Genomic DNA, 24393 nt, shown 5'->3' on the forward strand with positions numbered 1-24393 from the left:
GCAGTTAACGCGTCCAGTCCTCGACCCCTCCCCCCACCCCCCTCGACCATTATCACCCTCGCATTAACATCGTGACCAAGCCAACATTGTCATCCCCACAACTACGTCGTCGAGCTTCGCAAGAAAAAAAAAAAAATAGCCGAAATAACAATTCTGGTTTAATCCGCAGAATCCTTTCCCAAGAAACAATCTTGCGAGTCGCTGGAACACCCTCAAACCCAATAATTCCTGCCCGGCCTCATTAGTCCACCCATTCGAATAAGCGACATTAAGTTTCTTTCAAATGTAATTTGGGCACTTAACAAACGCAGGATTATTATTCCTTCGCGTCTTGTTTCGTGATTGGCTCTTCGTCGTTTTACCAGCTAATGCAGCAATCCCATTGGCTACCGAGTGGTAGTAAGATACTCGATACTCTCTCCATCGCCCCTTTTCTAAGTTGCCGGTGACTTCATAATACATTTCGCTCTAAGTCTGACCGCAGCTGACGCTATAACCCGATAAAGCCGATTGTTGAAACAAAAGAAGAAGAAATCGTGAGAGTGATGAAGACGTTGAAGAGGATCGCCAACTGTAGTTTGTTGCGACGTAAGATCAGCAACAGATGCTCCGCCTCCGTCGCGAGCATTCTAGCTGTCATACCTCTTCGGCGCACGCGTTGTCAAACACGCCGAAGGGCAAAGGGTCGCGTGCTAGAGGCGAGGCGTCTACTGCTGACCTTGTGATGCAACAGAGTATAGCCCTTGTGCGTTATCTTTGACCTACACGCCATAATAAACGACCTTTTCTTCTACACCGTCGGGCGCATAAAACTATAGTTTCTCAATATTTATTCCCGAAACCCGGGACAAAGAACTCGTTAGCAGATACCCATTGGAATCCTCGACTACAAACCGGGTCAAGTACGGCGTGATTCCTTGGAAGAGTATGAAACGTGTAATGTCCAAGCGCAAAGTCTTTTAAACTGAGGCGACCGAGGTAATGAACGACGCTGAGAATGCGTGCCAGCAAGGTTATCAAGCTTCGAGGAGCGAACTCAACAGCATTATGGAAGCACTTTAAGACATCCAAAACAAAATATTTTCTGGCACGAATCGCGAGCTGAACGACCTCCTATCGCTAGCCAAGCTCGAAGTGGAAATCACTACTGCATGTGACTACGACAATCATCTTGTGACAGCATCACCAGAATAAAGATGGCTCCACCCGAAAAAACACCGGCCGCTGCTTTTCTGGTAACAGACCCGTTTTGAGAATTCTAAAATATGCTACGCGTAGATTATGTGCAGCCGCCATTAGTTGGTCATGTAGAGTGAGCAGGTATTGGACACGAGCGCTTTGTCAGCATTCGGACTGTGCTCAGATTGAAATTCATTCGGCACGAGTTCTACGTCAGTGTTTGACGCGAACTCGGAACCAATCACGGGCTTCACGTCGGAAGCGATCAGTGGCTGCGCATAATCTATGCATTATTCCACAATTTTGGAAAGGACCTATTCTAACAGCACTCCACGGATTAAGAAAAAATACTTAATCTAGGGAATTACACAAGGTGTAAAACCGCGTCTACCAAATCTGGAACTGTCATATTTTGATGACTTTAGGAACAACTGGGCCCGTTTGCTCGAAGTGCTAACCGTGGCTAAAGTTAGCCGCAGTCCCTAGGAGAGGAATTTTGAAATCACGTGACTGACTCGGTAGGGATGCGGGGAAACATGCGGTGGCCCCGGTGAGTGAGCGCCGCTCGCTTTAAGACTGATATGTCGTCGTAGCTGCAATATCAGGCGCGTTAGACAGCAATGTATAATGCATGAGGCTTTCGCTTTGCCTTACCTCACTCAAATCGCGAAGGATGAGCAATGACATCGCCGCATTTTCAGGCAGTCTTGATTCTGGCCATTCCTAAGCCTAAATGAACGCGATAATTGTCGCCATGACGACGTCTTTGGAAAGTGGATTGCCTTGACTCACTCCGCCGGTATTGATAGCACACAAAAGCAGACAGCGTCCCAAGAAACCTTTTGCTAAATTTCACAAGCACCGAGGTAGTTACACGCGTTGCACGTGCTGGCGTGTGCAGTAGTAATTGTTCTAAAGCGAAAAGTCTAAAACAATTTTTTTCTTGCACGCGTTCCTCAAAGCCTTATTATGATTATTTACTTCGAATATTTTATAAGACGAAGGCCAGCGCGCGCGGACCGCAGAGTTATACTTCCAGCGTTCTCCTCGATGCCTGGGTAACAGAAAAAAGTATATTCGGATGCCTTTTGTGTGCTATCAATCAGACTTGGACGTAGTTTAACTACTCTACTCAAACTATTGTAGTTTAACTACTTTTCCGAGTAACTTGGTAACTTTCAATTACAACTTTATTTGGGTAATTAGTAGTTTTATTTAACTACGTTTTTCCGGTGACTTCTACTCAAACTACTAACTACTTTCGGAATCTAGTGCTAATTTTGCTCATCACGAAAGTTTGAGCGCAGAAATAAATAAGACGCCCGCAGATAAAGTGTGCATTCCCGAACAAGGGGCCCCCTGACATTCCGTTAATACAGACGTAGAAACTTCATCACAGGCGTCTTTGAGCCAAGGTGCCGACGAGCAGCCAAAACATAACGCCGGCGCGCATGAACGCAGGAGGTGGGCCTTGGTCAGGTATTGACCTAATCCGGAAATGGACGCAGGCGCCGCGTCTCTAGCTGCAGCCTTGAAAGACGGGTACACTCCGAGGGTTGTTGTTTTCATGTTGTCTGCCTTTAGTGAGTTCTGACTCAAGCGGTTTGGGGGTTCCTAGGGAGGCCCCACTGGAATGACCTCGCAGCTGGGCGCCTGCTCCCATGATCGCCTCGTCGTCAGCGCATACGCCTTTTCAAAGCCGGACTCCCCCGCGCACAAACGCAGACACGGATAATCCGTTCATGGGAGCACGTTCTTGCTTCCAGCTGCAACTGTACGAGCGACGATGCTTGTTCACGTAATCATTCGCGTCCTACCGACCATCCACGCCAGGGAGACCTCCTCTTTGTTTAAAACGATTTGCTTGTCAGGCGTGTCAGGCACGTCAGGATACCGTAGTCGCCGGCGAGGATTGCGACTCACCCTTGGGAGGGCAGTATCCGCCCCGTTGGAGCTGGCGTCAGCGATGAGTATACTTCGTTTCATCTTCTGTTAAACCAAAAAAATCGTGTTTTTTTTTTGTTTTTTTTTTTGTATCGTAGCATTAGCACTGCAACGAGACGCGCATTCGTCCAGATGATCTCATCGTCGCGGCGCGCGACTTGAACCCTTGACGGTCAGGTGCACGTACTCGCTCAGCGTACTCTCTGAACGTCGTGGGAATAAAGAGGGGCCAGTCATAACAATCTCAACTTGCCGAAGAAAAAAAAAAAAAAAGGAGGAAAGTTTGTTACAAAAGACCCCCTTGGGCCGAGGCACACCTCAAATGCTTACCCTATCCCGCACAGCCTGTTTCTCAAATTCAACGCTGCCGTTCCATCCAGCGCGTCGGTGGAACACCTTTTTTGCTTGGCTGGGGACGCCTTCAGGAGGGAAAGGGGAACACTCTTTTATCAAGAACTTTGAAAGTCAATTTCTTTTGCGAGCGGATAAACTATTTTCGTGAAAATGCAAGTCATAAAATGACTGCATCTATTTTAGGCTCGCAGGATTTTTCACGCATCAAAACTTCTGTTTATTTTGCTACCACAAAAATATAAAAAAGTAACTTCGAAAGTAACTTCAAAGTAACTCGCTACTTTTTACAGTAGTTAGTAGTTTACTCCATTACTATTACAAATGCGTAATTTCTACTCTACTCCAATTACCGTTGATACTCAGTAACTTAACTTAATTACCTTCTTTGAGTAATTTGTACATGTCTGCTATCAATACCCGGCCGATTGGTTCAAGGCATCCGCTTTCCAAAGACATCGTCATGGCGACAATTATCGCGTTCATTTAGGCTTAGGAATGGCCAGAATTGAAAGACTATCTAAAAAATTCGGCGAAGTCATTGGTCATGCTTTGCAATTTAAGTGAGGCAAGGCGAAGCGAAAGTCTCATGCACCATTCTTTGCTGACTAATGTGCCCGTTCTTGCTTGTGCAACGACATATTAGTTCCAAAGTGAGCGGCGCTCACTCACCGGGGCACCACCATGTTTCCCCGCATCCGTACCGAGCCAGTCACGTGATCTCAAAATCCCTCTCCTAGGCACTGCGGCTAACTTCAGCCGATGTTAGCGTTTCGAGCAAACGGGCCCTGGTCGCAATTTTAAAGAACTAATCATAGCAACATAGACCTAGTTTTATCGTGAACATGTTCTCCTACCTGTTCGCGCTTCTAAAAGGCGAAACAAAGGGCGATATCTCAAGACCCCAAAGAACAGAAAAATCTAAAAACAAAGATATAGAGATTCATGAAAGCTACAGTGACAAGCAAGACATGGAAGAAGACCATCTTCGGATACTATTTGACATACTCTCCCTCAAGTCGACAGACAACGTCGAAGAGACATGCAGGCTTTACGACCTATTTCAGACTTAACTAAGGGGCCTAAATAAAGGCTCTTGGAGTCAGTACTGACCCCTATGGTGCCATATTGCTTCAAGGTCTTATGCGAGACTTCGCAGAAGGTTTGGCACCCCGTTACTATAAACAAGCCGCTCTAGACTAGGCATCTTAAGAAAGTATCAGTATAGTACCGTCCGAGCGTTCGACAACAAAAGATGTCTGACAGACATCCGCTGCTAATGCTTTACAAGATAGAGGTATAGTGACATGAGAAACTTTAGCCAGATCGTCGAAAATCTCAGCAGAAAGACCAAAAGATTCAAACAAACAAATCAGCCCTTCTTTAGCAACCGTTTTGTAAAGCTGTGGCAAGACCCCAAACTGTTCTGTTTGTTTAAAGCGAAAACATTCAGTGTAAAATTGCCAGTCTAATACCTCTATATCAGCGGAAAAAATAATGCTCCTGAAGTCGAAGAGTTGATTTCAATGCCTAAAAAACCACATGAGTACCGAAGTACTGTAGAAAAAGTATCCCTTTGGCCATACTACCGTGACAAATACCGTGGTAACAAAGAATGTGAGGTGTATTAGTGTGGAGAAAGTGTGCAAACACATAGAGCCTGGATGGCACGGAGCTACCCTTTGTTGTGAAATAAGTTTCTTGTGGGCCACCTTCTGCGATTGCAGTGTAAATGCGACTTTCTCAAACACTGCTGGAGTGTGAGACGCACTGGACGGAGCGTGAGGAAAACAACAATTGGAACGCGGCAGCACCCAGCAGAGCCCTGGCATCAGTTCGCGGAAAAAGAGAAGCAAACACTCGAAACTTCCGTAACCCGTCGCGGAAAGAAATTCTACTTTTTTTGTTTCTGCTTTCCTGACGCTCTAATTTGCACTCTTCCTCTGGGGAAATCCAGCGCGCACTCGTTTAAAAGGTTTGTCAGGGAAAATGTTGCCTTTCAGAAAACAATTAAATTATATTGTCATTTCTTTTAGGAATATCATACACACAATATCTCAATTTTTAATCCTCCGCTGCGCAAGTAATTAAATTTTAAACAGAGCCCAACTGCTCAGATTGCACCGGCAAAACACATGGAGTTTTCGTTGGCAACAGCGGAAGCCCTGACGTTACATCAGACAAAGACAGCCACCTCAGTTTTTGACTCTGTCTCAGTAAAATAACTTCGTCCTAAGACAAGATTTACGTTATTGAGAGAAGCGCAATTCTTCCACGAAGTTCTTTGTGCGCAACATCTACTATGTCGATTAAAATCGGGAATACGTCAACGCCCGCGACTATGATGTTACCATGCCGGATCTGACGTCTGAAAACGAACAGTCATGCCTACTTGCGAAATTTGGCGGGACATTTTGTATTGATGCTCATAATTTATTTAACAAATGTTTGGGGCACTTTATAATGAAAGAAATATCAGATGTGACTATATTTAGGCCCTCTCGACTTGATGAACAAAAAAAAAACTGCTCCGACTTTACTCAACAAGATTAACAATTTAATCAAACGTTTCGTCTACCATGCAGGAAACATCGTCAGTGAAACCTACAAGCAGGAATGAGGGAAAAAACTTCAACAGTCCCCTCTCGACTTGACCAGCGCAAAACCTTAGTCACGTTTGGATATCACCGGATAATACCTTTAACGGAGCGGACTGCCGCTGTATGTCTGAACATATAATGCTTTATCCTAGTCTTAGTAATACGGAGGCACTCAATTAAAAGGTTCGGCCGGCGCTGGTATCCAATCAATGAGAAAACGAGCGCTGCGTGAGCATTTGGCTGGCAGTCGGCCTGTCGACGTCCGTTGCTAGCACCTAACCAAATACGGTTTGGTACCAGTCATATAACACTTTCTGCGTTAATAAGGACAAATGTAAAATCTAAAATGACACCACGCAAGCGTCATGCACGACCTTAATTTTAATTGCCACATTCATACAGTACGAACGACAGTGCAGTAGTCGCCCAAATGTCAACAAATTGATGCGTGCAGCTACAGACGGCTATTACCGAGTGCTCTCGCGCGTGCGCAACTACAACAAAACGAGTTTTATTTGATAGCGGCAGAACGAACATTCATTACAAAAGAGCCATCTCATCTCTTAGGTGTATTCGTAATAGAAACATCCTATACTTCGTTTCAGCTTCGGTCCGAGCGCGGCCGATGTTATGAGGCAAAGGGCCAATCAGACAGTGCAAAAAGCGCACAGTCATGGCGTACAATTGGCCCTCTCCTCCCCCCCACTTTTATTATCTTTCAACATAACAACGCGATCTCTCTCTCTCTCTCTCTGCGCTTGATAGGACTAGCCGGCGGAGGAGCGCGCACAGAGAGACGGCGAATAGCAGCTGGTCCTGTCAACTGCAAACAGCACGCCATGACGTTGTGCCTCTTTCGCTGTTTGATTGGCCTTTTGGCTCATAACATTTGCGGCGCTCGGACCGAAGCTGAAACGAAGTATAGTGCCGATTTTAAAAAAAAGTTTTTGTTTTATTGATGACGCAACAAGATAAGACTATTTGCCTTGAAACATTGCAAGTTCGTACATTACGACAACCATAAACCTCGAACCCCTGCTCAGGAGCTCAAAACTAACAACAGACGTCCTTTCATCTGAAGCAGAATGGACCCTTTTAGAAATTTAGAAAGGATGCAGAGAGTGTGTGCGGCCGCCATTAGTTGGTCATGCACTGTGAGCCCGCATTAAACACGAGCGCTTCGTCAGCATTCGGAGTTCACTCAAACCCAAACGAACTCCTCAAGAGTGCTGCGTCAGTTCTCGGCGCGAACTCGGAGCAAATCACGGGCTTCACGCCGGAAGCGATGAGACCAACCAATGACGGCTGCGCATATTTTATGCATCATTTAACAATATCGCAAAGGGTCTATTGGTGTATGTTGTTATTCTGATACGAACCGGTCATTACTAGACCAGTGGCGGATTCAGAGTGGGAGGTACGGATGTTCTGATCTTCCCCTTCTCCCCTCCCCCCCCCCCCCCCCTTCAATTCCGCATCTCAAAATTTTAGGGCAGGCAAATGGGCGTAGGGTGCTTTCTCAAGCATCTGATATGCTGACCGACCCCCCTCCCCCTTACAAACGCTGACATCCGCCCCTGACTAAGATGTGGTTAGTCGGCATGTAACAAAAATTGGCTAATACCCTAGGGCAGTATGCAAACGTTGCTAGGATTCACCATGCACGCAGAGGGTTTCCGTGACCGTTACACCAGCTGAGTTTTGACATGCGATATCATGCCAGGTTTTCGTAGACTAGTCGGAGGCGTCAGCCATCCCCAAGAGGTTTCGGCAGGCGGAAGATGTTGTAGCGGCGGAGAACTCAGTCAAGATCCCAGCCAATGGGTGCGTGCCGGAACGGTTCAGTAAAAGCGTAAGAACAATCGCAGGTAGAGATTAAGCTCAACTACCATGGAAAAAGTGGTGTTTCTTGAGAAGAATAGGCGAGTCAGATATGGCGAGTCAGAACTATATGTAAGCCTTTTTTAACCTCGCGCGTGTATCCAGACAATGTACTTTGCTTCGCAAGCAAGTTGAATTAAACAATTCAAATACTCGTGTGGTTTGTCAAGGCCGCCTAAAACAAGGCAATTATATAAAAGTGATACAAAATATAAAAAACAAATTAACAGCTATTTCGACAGAGGTCGGGTTGATCATATCGAGACTGCTCGCTTCCATATAATGTCCTATATACGTATAACAAGCGAGGCAAACCAGAAAGAATTCTTGACGCCTGCAGCTCTTCTGATTGAGAAGCGAATAACCAGTTTTCTATTCGACGTCACGAGAGACCTACGTTCATCGGCAATTAGTGCGCGTTTATACTGGTTGAGAAATATGCGCAGTTAGGGGAGTTCTGGAAAAGATGGACAAAAGAGTGCCTGCATGAACTCAGACATGCGAGGAAAGCTGGGAACTCGCCGTCCTTTAGTCCAAACTTTGGCGATGTTGAGCTCAGTACAAACAAGGCCCAAAAACGACTGTGAAAAAAAGGCGAGGTTGTACCTTGGGAAGACTTTTTTTTTTCCTGATCTCGTGGCAAGTTACACACTTGCTGCGCAAGGTTTTAGCACACAGGAGAACCGCTGGCCGAGTATGTTGAGTCGTTGAACGCATAGCAGCTCAGAGCGCGGGGAGCGAAAGTTTGAACTGCAGACCCCAGAGATCCTGGGTTTAGTCCCCACCCCTGGCCGTTTCAATATAGATGAACATCGTATAGCGGCATGCGGTCGTGTATCACTACTGCGCGGTTCATGTTAAAAATCACAGGCTAGTAGTTGTACTGCACCGACTAAATTTACTGTATGGCTAAGACACCAGGGACGCCCATTAATGTTGACCAACTTCCGTCTGTATAAACATACGTACAACGCGAATATTGTTATTACGAACACACAGATAACCTTTAAATGACCAATTCAGCCGCTGTGCCTCCTTCTTGAGGCCCACAATCGAACCGGCCGGGAGAAGGTTGAATCTAAAGAAGAATTCGTGAGGAGTGATGGCGACGTTGGCAAGGATCGCCGACTATGCTTCGTTTCATCGGAAGTCAAGACGCAACCGACGCGCTAAGAGCCGAGCGGTTAGGAACGATGGGACGGTGCCAAAAGCGCACCGTCACATTGTTCGTCATGTTTCTACGCCTGCTCTGTCATCTCTGGACCAATCATAAAAAGGAGAGCCTATAGTGACTTGGGCTTTCGACGATGCTTGATTGTTATCATTATCTCGTAGCGAAGTACAGCCAAAGTATTTTTTTATCGTTGATAAACACGCATTTAATAAATGGCCCTTTTTTTCTACTCCGTCGGCTACCCACGAATATAATTCCACAAAATATTCAGGCCACATGAAAAAGTACATCGTCGCCGCGCTCATCGCCTTTGTGCGTTTGCTGTCTGAATAAGCCAATTACGTACAGTGAACGCAGAGCGATTCTGCGCTTTTTCTTGTTTCTTTCTGACAGCAATTGGTGCATTCGATGATAGCAAAAAAAAAAAGAAATCTAGAGAGCGCCGCGTCGCTGCACTTCCGATGCTGTTTGATTGATTCCTTGGGACCGCAGCTTGAGCTATGGTCGGGCATAAACTGAAAAGGACTGTACAGTATGACACCGGCGTTACTGGCGTTTGTTCTCTATTTTGAACGAAGCAGCTGCGACGCTGCGCTTACCCTCGTGCACCGGAGAATTGGCGACGACGACGCTAGCAGACCTGCAACATGTCCAACCACCGGGCGCACACCGGGCGCGACTGCCGCGCCGCTCGGCGGCTCTGGAGTAAGCACCAGGTGTCCGAGCCCCGGCCACGCTCTGCCTGGCATTGGCCGTGAGCCGCGTCCGGCAGTCCGTGACGGGAGCGGAACAACGCAGGGGATCGACCGGTCGATGTCTTGCGGGGACGCCCGGAGAATTAGTTATCGCTCAGCCGCCCCAATTAACGGCGGATACACGGATAGCCACAACGTGTTTTGTAAGTGTGTGTGTTTGTGTGTTTGTGCTTGCGCATGCTTGTGTGCGTAGGCCTGTGTGCTCACGTGCTTGTGAGCGCGTTTCTGTGTTCGTGCGTGCGTGTCTGTATACATGTATGGCTGTGTTTGTGTGTGTGTGCGCGCGTTTGCGTCAGAACGCCCTTGTCTGTATGTGTATTCGCGTGTGTACGTGTGTGCATGTGTGCGTGTATGCTGGCGCGTGTATCTGTTTGTGTGCGCGTATGCGAGCGTTTTCATGTACTTGTCTGTGTATTTGTATGCGTGTACTTGCGTGTGTGTGTGAGCGCGTACGTGTGCGAGTGTGCCCATGTGTGGATGAGTGCGCGTGTTTGTCTGCATGTGTATTTGCGTTAGAGTGTACATATGTGCGTGTGTGCATACGTGCGTCTGTAGTCGTGTGCCTGTAAGATTGTGGGACACCTTCGCGCGTATGGCTGCGTTTTTACAATGGCGTAAATGCTAAAGCGTGTTCTTGGGTGTTGACCCAATGTAATCATGGGTGTTTGTAATTCAAGACAGGAACTTGGGAACTGATATGCGCCTGATATGCCCCGTCTCTGAAAAATGCATGCTGCCATTACGTTACTGAGGATGGCTCTTGTGCTCTTTTGTGACATGAAATATAATTAGAGGTGATCAAAGCTGACTTGCGCAACGAACGCCTCCCAGAACACGGGTTGCATGATATGCGTCAAAATAAAGGTTGCATTACGCAACTTTATTATGAAACGTAGACGTTCTCAGACTGAGAAATACAGTCCAGGGTTAAATTATAGATACTTTTTTTAATTTTAAGTTATGCTGTGTGGCTCAAAATGGGTTTAAAATGTCATCGAGCATAATCCAGTTGATACAATGATCATGTCTCAAAATGGGCAATAAAGATGGGCAGTTTTCACAGTATTTGCTATACCACTTTTGCAACATTTTTGAATAGTCTACTTTTACGTAATGGCACCCAAATGAGAGGGAAAGCATCGGATAATGGTTCCACTTTTTTTTACCTAAGTTTTCAAGTTGTCTATAAAACACAGCCTTGTAAAAATCCTGGTTTCCGTTCTCCGACAGGTAGCGAGATACTAGCGACGCGCATTCATATTTGGTTTAAAAGCGCTTCAAAAAAAAAAAAAAAAGTAGATGGCACCCAGGCATGTGTAGACCTCCTGGAGTTACGGAAACGTATGTCTCATAACATATCTCTAACCTTCTAGAAGCTAACGCAAGCATATTTTTCCCAACGTGCCACGACACTCGAACAAACTAGGTTTTTGCTCCAGTATCTTCGAAAGGAATAGTAGTTTTTGTTATTCATGTTCGATTGAAGTAATTCAGAACGCCGTATTATTCTGTTCATTTTAAATTTTTTTAAGACGCAAGTTAAACATACACCCTATTAGGGGAAAATCTCAAATTCCACTGCCATGAAATGCACTGGGAGGATAAGTTGCTTCCTAACAATAAAGGACGCATACAGCCGTTAGAAAGACACTGAATCGAAACTTAAGATATACATCTCACGTTCAGAAAGAAGTTAAACATGATCAACCCAATATGTTAATTACCATCGCATGCCTGTATTTTGAACGGGCTATATATATATTTCGTTCCGAAAGGCCAAGTCCAGCGAGCGCTCGAAGATCAGCAATCGAATAGCGCGATGTATCAAGCGAGCTGGACCGATTGATGTCAAACGTGACGTCACCTGGTACAGCACGTGGAAAGCTGCTTGGGGGCTGGCGCTGTTATGAGATCTGCCACTTGGCGTCGTCAACACGTTGCAACCTGGTGGTGTTTGGTTGCCAGACACACAGATTGCCGCCGCACTTTCGCAGAGCGGCGAGGCTTTTAAGTGCATAGTGCCCTAACGACATTCGGTTTATTCATTTTAAATAATGTCTCGGTATATTTTCGAGCAAACACTTGGTGTCTCCCTGGTGTGGCCAGAACGTGGCTGACATTCAGGCAATAAACTAAGCGCTAGAATTCAGTTGCAGTATTCAATAAAACTTGAACAAAAACGTCTCTTTCAATCCCAGTCAGTGGGACGTTACGCAATGCCGCCTGCCACCTCTATGACAGCGCCCGTCATGTACGAACTTTCGGGACAGCAGAGAAACACCACAACGTCCGCGATCTCTCGAGGCCTCCCCGGTCTCCCCAGTGGAATGGTGGCCAGCACGTCGTCCTTCTGCTGCTGAGTCATGCGATTCGCCGCAGGAGTGTCGGTGTAGCCGGGAAGAACGGCATTGCAGCGGATGCCTGTCCCGGCAAGATCGAGGGCCACGGTCTTGGTGAAACCCACGACGCCTGCCTTGGACGCCACGTAGCCGCACAAGCCCTTCATGCCAATCCTAGCGGTGAGGCTCGAAATGTTCACAACACTGCCCTGCTGAACACCGCCAGAGAGCATGGCCTTCACGGCCTCTTGGGTTACCAGAAATGTGCCCTGTAAACAAAGACGCGTAAACAGAAAAAACAAATTCCAGCTGTGTTATGGTCTATACTTCGTCTCACTCACTAAGTCCGAGCGCACTCTAAGCTACGTTTCGATGAAGCCAATTAATCAGAGCCAAAGTTGCATCGTCATGGCCCTCTTCGACAACTCTAATGACGCAGATTGAATGCGCCGTGATCCTGTGCTTTCCGTTTCGTGCTTGATTGCTTTAACCGATGATAGAAAACTGAAGAAGACAAGTAGCGCCATGGCGTCATACTTTTGGCGCAGTTTGATTTGCTCCATCAGATCGCTCGGACTTGGTGTGGAAGGCGTGCAGCGATAAACTCTCGTATGCAGGGAAACTTATGGGCGCAAATAGAGACGGTCAAGGAAGGAGACACGAACAAACGATTGTCCGTGTTTCATTTATTTGTGTTCGTCTCAGTTTGTGCTTACAAGTTTCAGGTACAAACTACAACTCAACAAGAAGTCTTGTCCTACACAAAATTCCATTTTATGAGAGACGAAGCCCAAGTTCAGTAAACGCCTCCCTGGCACAAACCGCCACGTTTTTTGTTTTTTTTTTATTGTTTTTTTTCTTTTTTTTTCTTTTATCGTCGAAAAGTCGTCGTTCGTTTCTTTTTTTTTTTTTTTTTTTTCTGCGCGACGACACAAAGAATGTACTAACTGAGGCGATGTAGCGTCGTGAGTAATGACTTATAAGTAGAACTATAGTCGGTGACAGGCTATCCGTAAAGTGAAAGCCCCTCCCACAAACGCTAGAGAGGAGGCGACCTCCTCTCTAGCGTTCGCTCTGCTAATTTGGAAAGAGGCGGGAGGGGCTTCCACTTCCTTCCTTGACCTGTCACCCACAATAAATTTCCGTAATCCCGGGGTTTATTTATTATTTTTTATTTGTGGGTGTTCTTTTTGGTTTGTTTTCCCATCGAATATGTGCTTTTCGGTATCAATTAAAAACAAAAAAATCGGTGTTTGTTCGCCTTACGTTGAAAACATAGGACACTGACACGTGCTTCCCCAACATTCAAGGAGCATACGCGTATGCTTGCAAACAACATCCCCGTACGAATAAAGAAGAAAAACAACTCAAGGAGTGCTCGATTCGAAAAAGAAGCAGTCTCGCGGACAGTTTGGGGCTGACTATGCCCAAGTAACCGCAAAATAAAATCTCTGATTGGAGAACCTTCACGTGAAACTTTCTTTTTTTTTTCAGCTTGTTTAAAGAGGGCTTTAATTCGGGACTTTTTGGTGTTCCCCTATTTTGCTAAAACCGTCTCGGGGGTTAATTTTTGGTGTTTATCACTATTTAGGTAAAAACACAAAACCCTACTTGTAAGGTGTCAATACGTCAAGTATGCGAACGCGTGTAGTTGGTTTCCAGCGGAGGTTATTTTCATTACATGGAACCGTAGTGAAAAGAAAGTCCGGCTTTTCGCTGAGCATTACTGAATTCCCCCTTTATGCACATAATAAATATATATGTAGGTGCATTCTAGACTAGATATATGTTATCTTATGAAGACGTACGAGTCTCAAACACTAAAGCATCGCTTCTTCCTCCGACAACCAAATCTCGCAGGAATTACTTCGCGCGGCGTATGAACCAAGGCGCAAAACTTCCTCTTTTTATCAGGTGAAAACAAGTATCGTAGCCTGCCATTCTCGGTGACCCATTCGCAACTCCAACACCCCATAGATGGCGGGGTGGAATTTCCGAGATGGTGGAAGAGACGTGGATAGATTTTCCGTGCGCCTACTCTCTGACGCTGGCCAATATGCTTAAATTAATTTATTTAGCAAGAAAAGGAAACGGACTGGGCAAAAGCGTGTCGCAGGTGACGGAGATGTTGACGTACGTTAGAAAACCGAACGTCTTTTTTTTTTCTATGCTGTGGTATTCTTACAGAAGCTGCAACGCTTTTAAAAAAAAAAACGTGTTTGGGAGTTTTTTGTTTTTGTTTTTGTTTTGTTTTTTAGGTAAAATTTTGTTTTGTTTGAGCTGTGTCTGGCCACCGGCGCTATAACGTGAGCCGCGCATGGTTACTGTTAAGCTCCGGTAGAGCAGTGTTTTCGGTATTGATATTTCCGTGTCAGAGGCTCACATCTCACTGCACGCTGTCGAGCATTTAGTGCATTGCAACACGTCATCAACGTGCGCCAGGGTTACTAATCGGCAGTTTTAGTATAGCGTAGCCGCAAGCACCCGCATGCGGTGAGCCTTTGCGAGCAGAGTTTCGCGCTGCACCTTTGAATTATGATTTTCGGCGCGCGCAAGGAGCGTTCCCGTCCCTTCTGTATACCTGCGATAAAGCTATGCAAGAGCTGCATAATAACGCTGTCGGCGTGTTTAGGCTTTCTATTTGTTGATCTATCAAATGGAATATTCAAATTTACGGTATACTACCACCTATCTACCGCGTTATTCGCATCGTCGATACCCACCTCGCCTAAACTGCCTGTTCTAACATACATCACCATCGACACACAGGCGCCCTTAAAAATGCCGAATTTCTTTATTTTCTTTTGTAATGAACTGAAAGCAGGTATACGTGCAGTCTAACTTTTGGAAATGCTTGAAGCAAACTGTCGTGTTTCTTGTCAACATCTTTCGGCGCATAAAAGTAGAACCCACTCCCGATGTCTATTGCTCGATACACCGTTGCGCGAGCAGTTTTTTCCTACTTTCTGGAATGAATAAACTTTTTGTCAATCGTACGCAAGAGCTTTGCACTACCGGAAGGAGCTTTTACCGTCACATTGAGCACAGATTATGCTGGCGACCACAGGAACCGAAATGTGCAGTGCATGCTATCTACGGAAAGTTCCTAATGAAATGAGATATCCCTGTCTTTTTGTCCAATGTTGTTGCGAAGCGGACCGCAATTTCTACTTTAACGCACTCGCTTTTTCTGTGAAAACTGCCTGATGCACAAACACGCCGATTAGACCAGCAGTACCAAGGCCAACATTCCTTGCCACCGTCTCCGCCGCCATTGTCGCTCCTCCGGTTCTTCTTCCTCCGCGAGAGGGCGAGCCGCAGGCTGGAGTTGCGAATAGCGCCTACAACGTTTTTTTTTTAAAAGAATCCGCATCGACGTTTTGCGAATAAAATATTTCCTTCTTTATAGAGATCATAACAGCGGAGTACGTACCTTCAGATTGACCCTGACTACCTTGTCGAAGTTCTCTTCGGTGGTGTCGATGATCGAAGCGAACCCGGCCACGGTTCCGGCACAGTTCACCACAATGCTGACTGGAACGGACGACATTTTCTTGATGTGTTCGAACATTCCTTTCACGCTCGCGGAGTTCCCGATGTCCACCTGGAGTGCTCCATGTTTCCGGTCACCTGTCAGACATGCGGGTTAATGTATTACGATTATAGAGCTTCGTTGACCACTGCTCATTGACAGCTTTAAATCTCGGAGCTTATTATTTTCTAGCCTCTTGCTTCGTTATTCCTTCTTCCTCATTCTAATCGACTTTAAAGGGTGATGAGACCGAGTGCGAGGGTTCTTATGGCAAGAGCGGCGTCGGATCCAACAAAATTCGGTTTTGGTGGATCCGACGCCTCTGTTGCCATAACAACCCTCGCACTCGATCGGACTCGACGCAAGTGTGTAAATCGCCCCTAAGGTTCGTTCACACAATGGCGTTTGACTGCTTTAATACTGCTTGCGTCGAGCTGTTGCTATGGCGACCCTTGCGACGAGCCAACGGAGAGGTGCTGTGCTGCACGACGCAACGCAGCGCAACTCGGTCGACGCAACTGTGTGAACGAGTTTTTAATCTCATTGGCTCCAGATCTATTATATGGTGCTGGGATCTAATTCCGCCCAGCGTTCCTTAAGCTAACAGTTACCATAGCCGTTCAAAACACAAAAAGTAGATTGAAAAAAAAAAAAAAACTACGTTGTTTTTCAAACAACAAAGGACTCTGCGTACTTCTCTCTCGCACTAGAATGATCATCTAAGATACGTTTATCATTCTTTGACTGAATATCACCATTTCTACTATTTAGCACGTCATCTAGATGATACGTGTAATGCTGCACGGTTGATCCGCCGTACTTAATCGCAATTATTGGTAAATACTTTTTATATAAAGTATTGCTTTATATATAGGGTGTCCCAAGTCACCAGGCTCCAACTAAAATAGACAGTAAAAATCGGCGCTTCCGCGAAGCAATCTAAACTTTTCGTCACAGATGTTTTTCACATGTTTTTCTTGTAAAATTACAAAGCGTAGCTCCCTTTCTGCAAACAAAAAGGGGGGGGGGGGGGGGGGGGGACAAGAACGTGCCCTGGTCAACGGAGGACGGCGACGCAGACGACCGAGTCGAGTTGCGGGGTGCGTTTGGCGTGAGAATTGATAAGTGGCGTCGGGAGCAGCGTCCGAAGATGTAACCGACCAGGCGAAAGGGAGCAGACGACACGCAGACGAAATCCTTTGGCAGTAAAAGCGCCGTTGTTATGTAAACGCGTCTCATTTTATTTTAAGTTTTGTTTTTATTGTTCGCAGTAACCTTTAAATTAAAGGTACTTTAAAAAAAGATTATTTTCATTTTAATAAACCACGATGGTTGCGAGCAGTCTCGATACCTATCAATACGAGTGCCAAACGCGCCCGCCAGTTGACTTCGTCGTCTGCGTCGCAGCCCGCCGTTGAACCTGGCAAGTTTCTTGGCCCTATTTTTTACAGAAAGAGAGCTACACCTTCTAAATTTACAAGAAAGAACTGACATATGAATTACACCTTTGACGAAAAGTTTAGATTGCTACGTACAGGCGTCGATATTTACGGTCAATTTTAGATCGAGCCTGGTGACTTGGGACACCCTATATTCATCTTTCTGCAATCTATTATGTATACGCCACTATACTTCGTTTCAGCTTAGGTCCGAGCGCGGCCGATGTTATGAGCCGAAGGGCCAATCAAACAGCGCGAAAAGCACAACGTCATGGCGTGCTCTCAATGCTTGAAAGGACTAGCCGGCGGAGGAGCACGCACATAGAGACGGCGAATACCGGCTAGTCCTATCAACTGCAGAGAGCACGCCCTGACGTTGCGCTTTCTGGGCTGTTTGATTGGCCCTTCGGCTCATAACATCGGCCGCGCTCGGACCTAAGCTGAAACGAAGTACAGTAAGTATTACTGCCAATTTTGAAATGCGAACGGGATGCTTTGATAATTGCTATCACATCGTGAGCATTCAAGCCATCTTATAAATTTGTCATCATATTAATTATTATCATCGTCTGCTCATTTTGTATTCGCGTCGGATAGGCAGAAAGATTGTCTTTACAGGGGCGGTTCAACGATATTGAATTGGAATATTTTTTATACTTCATGAGTTTACTGGCGCTAGTGGTATAGTATAGTCGCAGGCAACGCCATTGACCAAGAAACCTCTATGTTACGGTGTAATTTCGAGGATAAAAGCGAGCGTTTTCTTTCAGTCCCCTTCACAAAACTCGATGACGTAGCGTGGGTGTCGCAGTGTCGGCATAGTGCCCCGGTCAAGATATTTGAATGCAGATCATAGATTGAACCCGAGCATTGCGCGAGACCCTGATTTGGTGTCGTGATAATCGACAGTTCGACAAAGCATTCGGGTAGTGCGGCAATAGCCGAACCCTAACAATGATTGGAACTCGGTGTGTGTACTGTGCTTTGCCAACCCCAGCGCGTGGCTATGATCAACATTGGCGGCATATAATCGGTTCCAGATCACGTGGCCGCTTGTTCTAGCTGCGAGTTGAGGGGGCGAACGCTGCGCCTTTTATTTTTATTTATTTATTTGGCGACGTTTATTGCGCGGGAAGGAAAACGAACGCGTGTTTAAATGGTCATAAACGTCAGGGATTTGTTCTAAGTGGTATTCTCGTAAGGTACAAAGATTGTTGCACCACCCTTCTATGTACTAGTGAAAACATTATACAATGAAGTTTTACTTTCGACATTAGCCTTTAAACACATGATCGCGTTTTCTTCGGATCTTTCGTGAAATCAGTCGTTTCGTCAGTGAAATAGAATGGCTGTTTAAGTCCCTCTACCAGTCCACGTGACAGCATGCTATAACACAAAAAAAAATTTTTGTTTTGGAAGCAAAAATATTAGGTTGATTTTTATTTACGCCAGTTTTACTTCAGTTAAGTCAGATTTTTTTATTCATTTAATGGATATAATATATATATATATATGTATAAGCATTGATAGAGCTTTTTTTAATGGTAAGTTCAGTGGGCTCGTTTCATTTAAATGCCCCTCCTGCACACGTGAAAAAAAACTATAGGGCGGTGTTCTTACAATCGTATCTCAATACACGCACCAGAAGTACATTGCAAAACACCTTTTGCAATGTGCAGCAGGTGCAGGCAAATGAAACGAAACTAGCATCAGCTGTTTTTATGTATCTGAGCCTTCGAATCAATGTACAAAAAAAGCAATATCTTCTACGCCTTCAGCTACACCAAATTTAACTTCTCTGGACGGTCAACACAACCCATCCTCTAAACCCTCGGTACTTTTTGACAGTATCACGCGAGCGCCGACCGGCCGGTATAGGTCAGCCCATCATAACGATGTGAAGTGACGAAAGTAACGTGCGAGCACGTGGGCAGAAGGCAGACGCCGAAATGGGCGTCGTCTTCTAGGCTGTTCCCTGAAGCATGACGCTCCCCTGCTCCTGTTCCTCGCGCCTCCATCTCTCCGCCACTAACCGGTGATAAGGGGAGAGATATCTCCCACGGGTCGCTTCCTTTTCCCTTAATCGTCCCACAGTTTTCCAAATGCGTGCCAAAAACATTTATTTCTGATACCCCCTTATCTTAGATTAGTCTTGCAGGCGTGCAGAAGGGGCGTCGGGGTTAGCTGGAGCAAGGCTGGGTCGTGTATCGCCTAGCAACCAATGACAACTTTGGCGCGCGCGTTTTGCACACACACAGACTTATTCTCGTTGATTTCGCCACTTCCCACCGTGATGCTGCAAATTTGGCACGTGAGCGTAGTTTCGTAAAACGTATTACAATTATTTTTTAAGCTCAACTCGCATATGATAAACCATTAAAATTCGAGCAAAATCGGAGGTCGTGTGCATCTCCTACGCCCTATACGAGCCTGTTAGTCGTCTGCACACTGATTTATGAACTCTCTCTCTCTCGAGCGGCTTGCTCAACGTAGAAAACGCTGAGAACAAATAGTAGAGGCTGGCGATGAGTAAAAACTTATCGCGACAGATAATACTCTTAACGAAATATGTGAACAGTGGCCACTGAAAGCAAGCTTCGAAACAAGTGTGCACACGACAAACATGCGGCTGCAGCAGAGAAAATGCACGGCCACCCTTTTTATTATATTTTTAGTATTCGACCGCCCTTGATCCCTAAAAGAATAATAGACATCAAACTTTTTGGGAAACTACGTTCGCGTGCCCGATTGCGCAGGTTTTGTTTCGAATTTATATGCAGAGCCATAGTAGTTAGTATTCCTTGGTGGTGGTGATTTTCGGTGGTGTGGTTCAACCGAAATTGTACTCAAATGATTGTATTGCGGTGATTGTTCTTGATCTTTAATTCTTTATTTCTGTTGTTTTATTGCTGCACACACCTGAAACAGCCCGAAAGGGCTTTCAGTATTGTAAATAAATAAATAAAGAATTCGAATTTTTCAAGGCGTGCCAAATGTATTAATCCTTACGACCGTATCTTGTAGGTGTTTAGTTTAGAGTTCTTAAAAATATTAAGCTTAGAGATGATTAAGCTAGTGTTAAAATTACACTACCTTGATAATGTCGAGAAAGACCAGGGTGCAAAGAATGTGTTGTGGGCAAGCTGGGCACGTGCTATATGCGTGTTTGTAACGTCACGGGACGTCATCACGGCGGGAGACTGTCATGATCACGTGACACTTGGAACTTCATGACGTCACGCGACACAATTATGTCAGGTGACGTCACACCACTTCGTGACACTTCCTCGTGAAGGTAAAACAAAGCACATTCTCTGTTGAAAAAAAAAATTATGCCGATTTGTTTTGACTTAGGAGGAAAGACACCTCTTTTTCCTTTACTAAGAACAAAATATGTCCTGCTCAGTGATTTCTTGGTTGAAGCAATAAAAAAAAGATGTATACCTTTAAAGTACTAAATAACTTGGGACTTCGATAAAAAAAAATAATGTTTTGGCGGTTGTTGTGTTTGTTTTTTTAGAGGGGAAATTTGAAGTAAACCCAGGTTAACATAGTTTAGATGATTTGAATACGTCAAGTTTTTGATAATGCTTTCCATCATCCTAGATTTTCTTGTTCGTTTTTTTCCTCTTCGATTTTAGCAAGGTGCCAAAATCCCTACTCGCACAAAACAATAAGAATTGCGGCTTTAAAAAAATTACAGAGACCTTTATATTTAATGTTCGGTAAAGCAAATAATTGAGTAACTGAGGGGTGACCATTGAAATATATTTAGACGACACCAAACAGTCGTTTCGGGGCGTGAAGACGAAAGTATTGTTTATTTGTTTCGAAACTGGTATCCAAGTCACGTGAAGTTAATTTATTCGCTAAAATTCGCGGGGAGACTAAATTGGCTCACGTACCTGCCACGTGACCTCAGGTCGTGTATTTTCCTGACGCATATTGCGAGGAAGTGCTCCAACGGCAGACAAAAAATGCGGGACAAGCGGACAAAATTTGTGGAAATATAAAACTCGCTTCCGCATTGCACAGTACCTGGCAGCACTCCGGCAGCTCTCTGCGCCGCGTCCAAGTCAATGTCGGCGACCAGGACTCTGGCCCCCTTCTCGGCCAGAGCGGCGCATATGCTGGCCCCGATTCCTCCCCCGCCGCCCGTCACGAGAGCCAGACGACCGTCCAAGGCCTTCGCCTGTTGCGCCTCATCCACCCGCGCCATTACTACTGCAGACAAGGGCCACAACTTGACTGTCGCATATGTTTATCTTCGGAATTCTCGGAAAGCCGACTAGGCGCTTCCGAGAGATAAGTGCTCTTTCCCAAGCCGTCTTCCCCGACCTTTCCTCCTCAAAGAACCGGTTTTTTTAACGGTTCGGAGAGAAACACTGAGCTTTCTTTAATCTGACACACGTCCAGTGTGCCTAAATTTGAGAGCAATTACACTGCTCGGTCGGTGTCACGTGATTCGCGGGGCCGCATTTATAATGTAAGCTGCGAGGAGGCGAAGAAAGCGTTGGAACGGAACCTGGTCGTCTGCAAGCTTTTCTGGGTCTCGGAGCGCTTTTTTCTTCGCCACGCGACAGCGAAACTGATGTTCACTTGCTACAAGTGTTAAAGGTATTACCTAAAAAAAGTAACGAAATACGTTAGTCGTTACTTGTAAATAAAAAGAACGTGTAAAAGGCCTACGGTACCCCAAAATAAAAAGAACTTGTTACCGGGACCGTTAAAAAGTAGCGAAGGTTACTTTTGAGTTACTTCTTTTAATCCTGCATTAACACCTTTTGCTCTTTAACGTTACAGGTATGCATGAGCGTCATATTTCAAGAAACGTGCTGTCCATCCAGAAACTGAATATAATTGCCGTATCTCTTTTACGGTTCCACCTAATTACTCACAAAAAAAAGCAAAATAAAAAGCAAGAGTGTATAAAACTTAGCTCCAGAACAGTGTTGGAGGCAACGTGTTACTAGTAACGACGTTACTGGTAACGCGTTACATTTTTCGCTAACGCAGTAACATACTCGTTAGTATTCTGAATGACTAACGAGTAAAGTGTTTTTGTGACTTTTTTTACGGTATCGGCTATCAAATTACGTTACTCGTTACTCGTCAATTTTGACCAAAACTGGTGAAATACATTAGGTATTTGGGAAAAGGTCACGACGCCTGATCCAACGTTTAGAATAGAAATTCCGTGCATACAACTGGAGACGTTAGGGGAACTAAATGTAGGTCACTAAGCTCAATGGTGGGTCTACCTTCTCTGATCGAGGGGCAACTACTTGCGCTCGAGCACGCAATGCTCAGGCAATGCCGTATATTGCTGCTAAGACTTCTGAACCTTCGATTTCCTCAAACGGTGGGTTTTCCACTTATCAATCCATCTATTCTCCCATCCATCTAAAAATCCTGCACAAGCCAATCGCTGGATGGAACCAGCTTCCGTCACAGTAGACTTAAAACCTAGCTTCCAGCTCGAGCACGAGCGCTGGATCGGTAACACGTAGCGGTCATGCAGTTGTTCGGCCCTCGCGTATTTCAACTAAACGAGAATGTAACGCTTTGTCGCCACCATGGGGCATAACTCATAACTACGGTGGGTCTGCAGAGGCCTATGAAGTCCATGGCGTGGCGGGCATTTCAAAGCGCATCGGTGGCGGATCTTGAATCTCTCGCCAATATCGGTATTGAAAACATGTGTATATATATATATATATATCAGTGTGGCGAACCGAAAAAAATACGGGTTCGGTTACGGTTCAGGTTCAGGAGAATTTATTTTGTTCCGGTTCAATTCCGGTTCGATTAATTTGATCCGCGAGCCGGTTCGGGAACCGGTTCGTGGCACTGAACCGGATCGCGAACCTGTTCGGAAATTATAAATGACAAATTGCAACATCAAAATAAATTACAAATAAGACATCTGAAATCAGCACATACGAAACGGGATACATCGTAGTGTAAGGCTCAGGGATTTCTACCAGGAATGGTTTCTTTATGTGCACTCAAAGGTTACCTCACCGACGTTTACGCATTCGGACTTCATCTAATTGGGTCCGACGCAGTAGCTGTAAAATCCGCGACCTCCTTACAAACCCACTTACAAGTAGAACTCGCTAACTATCCCGCCACCTCGGCCTGTAAGCAATTGAAGGAACAGTGGGGAGAAAATACAGCTTTCTTTATTTGAACTAGCCTTCGGTAACTCAAATTAGACCCTTACAGAAGTTTTCATTAAACAAGGTACGGAATATGAAAAACACTTCACCGAACGCAACGCCAGAAGGACGTAATAGGATAAATATTAAAATAGAAGAGTTCGCTGTCTCACAATTATGTTAGCTTCTAAGTACCTATACACGAACTCAACTCTCCTACGTCACGCCGCGGTGGTGGCGCGTCGGTCGCACTTCCGGTCTGGGGTGGGGGGCAGAAGTCGCGGTGCGAGACATGCATTCCCGCGTTCTTTTGGGAGAAACCAGACAAAAAACCTGCCTTCTTGTCGAAATGCTACGACGGGGCTGTACCAAGAGTTTGGAAAGGTTTGAAGATCAGTTTTCACGTTTTCCTGCCCCTTCTGTTAGTCCGAGAACGTGGATAGTAGCCGTGACAAGGGCAAACCAGACGCTGTCGAACTACGATTGCTTGTGCCGGCAACACTTTGTGGTCGCCAGATGTATTTGTTTTGTTCCAACATGAACGAGACAAAACTGCCAAGTTGTCCGGAACACCCGCGGGTTCAGTGCGTCTTCAAATTCACACGGCCGCCTGATCACCTGCTCTTTCGAACTTTCTGCTTTTTGTCGTCTGCTTGTTCAAACAAAAGCGGCCCGTAGACCATACTTTGACCCGGTGATTGCAATAAGATGTAAACAGTATAGATACGAGAAGATGTTGATCATTGTTACCAGTGACCGTCACCGACTTGTAATGCCCGATTCTACTTGCGGTTTTTAGTATCGACGTCCACCATCTCAGCTACGGTCCACGCTATTGCAGCCCGAGCGACGTCGCGACTGAAGATAGCGAGATGAATCTCATCGTGGGAGTCAGGCTTCAGCGCCCATTCTGCGGCGTCCACGTGAAATGAATCGCCGCACGTCACATTAATCACGCAATGTTTTGCGGTGTAACGAGCCTCGTTAATTTTGCTGAAGCCGCTCAAGTAGTAAAACATTGTTAGGAGGATGTAGAAT

General features: G+C 45.5%; 1 protein-coding gene across 1 annotated transcript; it reads right to left on the reverse strand.

Annotated features, from left to right (window-relative positions):
• Positions 1-11900: 11900 nt before the first annotated feature.
• Positions 11901-21484, reverse strand: LOC115329017 (estradiol 17-beta-dehydrogenase 8). Its single transcript, XM_029990486.4, has 3 exons — positions 21233-21484; positions 15657-15853; positions 11901-12492 (listed from the first exon to the last, which is right to left on the reverse strand). The coding sequence occupies exons 1-3, from the start codon at positions 21411-21413 to the stop codon at positions 12094-12096; spliced, it is 777 nt and encodes a 258-aa protein (XP_029846346.2). The 5' UTR covers positions 21414-21484; the 3' UTR covers positions 11901-12093.
• Between the last annotated feature and the right edge of the window lie 2909 nt (positions 21485-24393).

This window comes from Ixodes scapularis, unplaced genomic scaffold, assembly GCF_016920785.2.
Source record: "Ixodes scapularis isolate PalLabHiFi unplaced genomic scaffold, ASM1692078v2 PGA_scaffold5__190_contigs__length_132052651, whole genome shotgun sequence".
NCBI classification, from domain to species: domain Eukaryota; kingdom Metazoa; phylum Arthropoda; class Arachnida; order Ixodida; family Ixodidae; genus Ixodes; species Ixodes scapularis.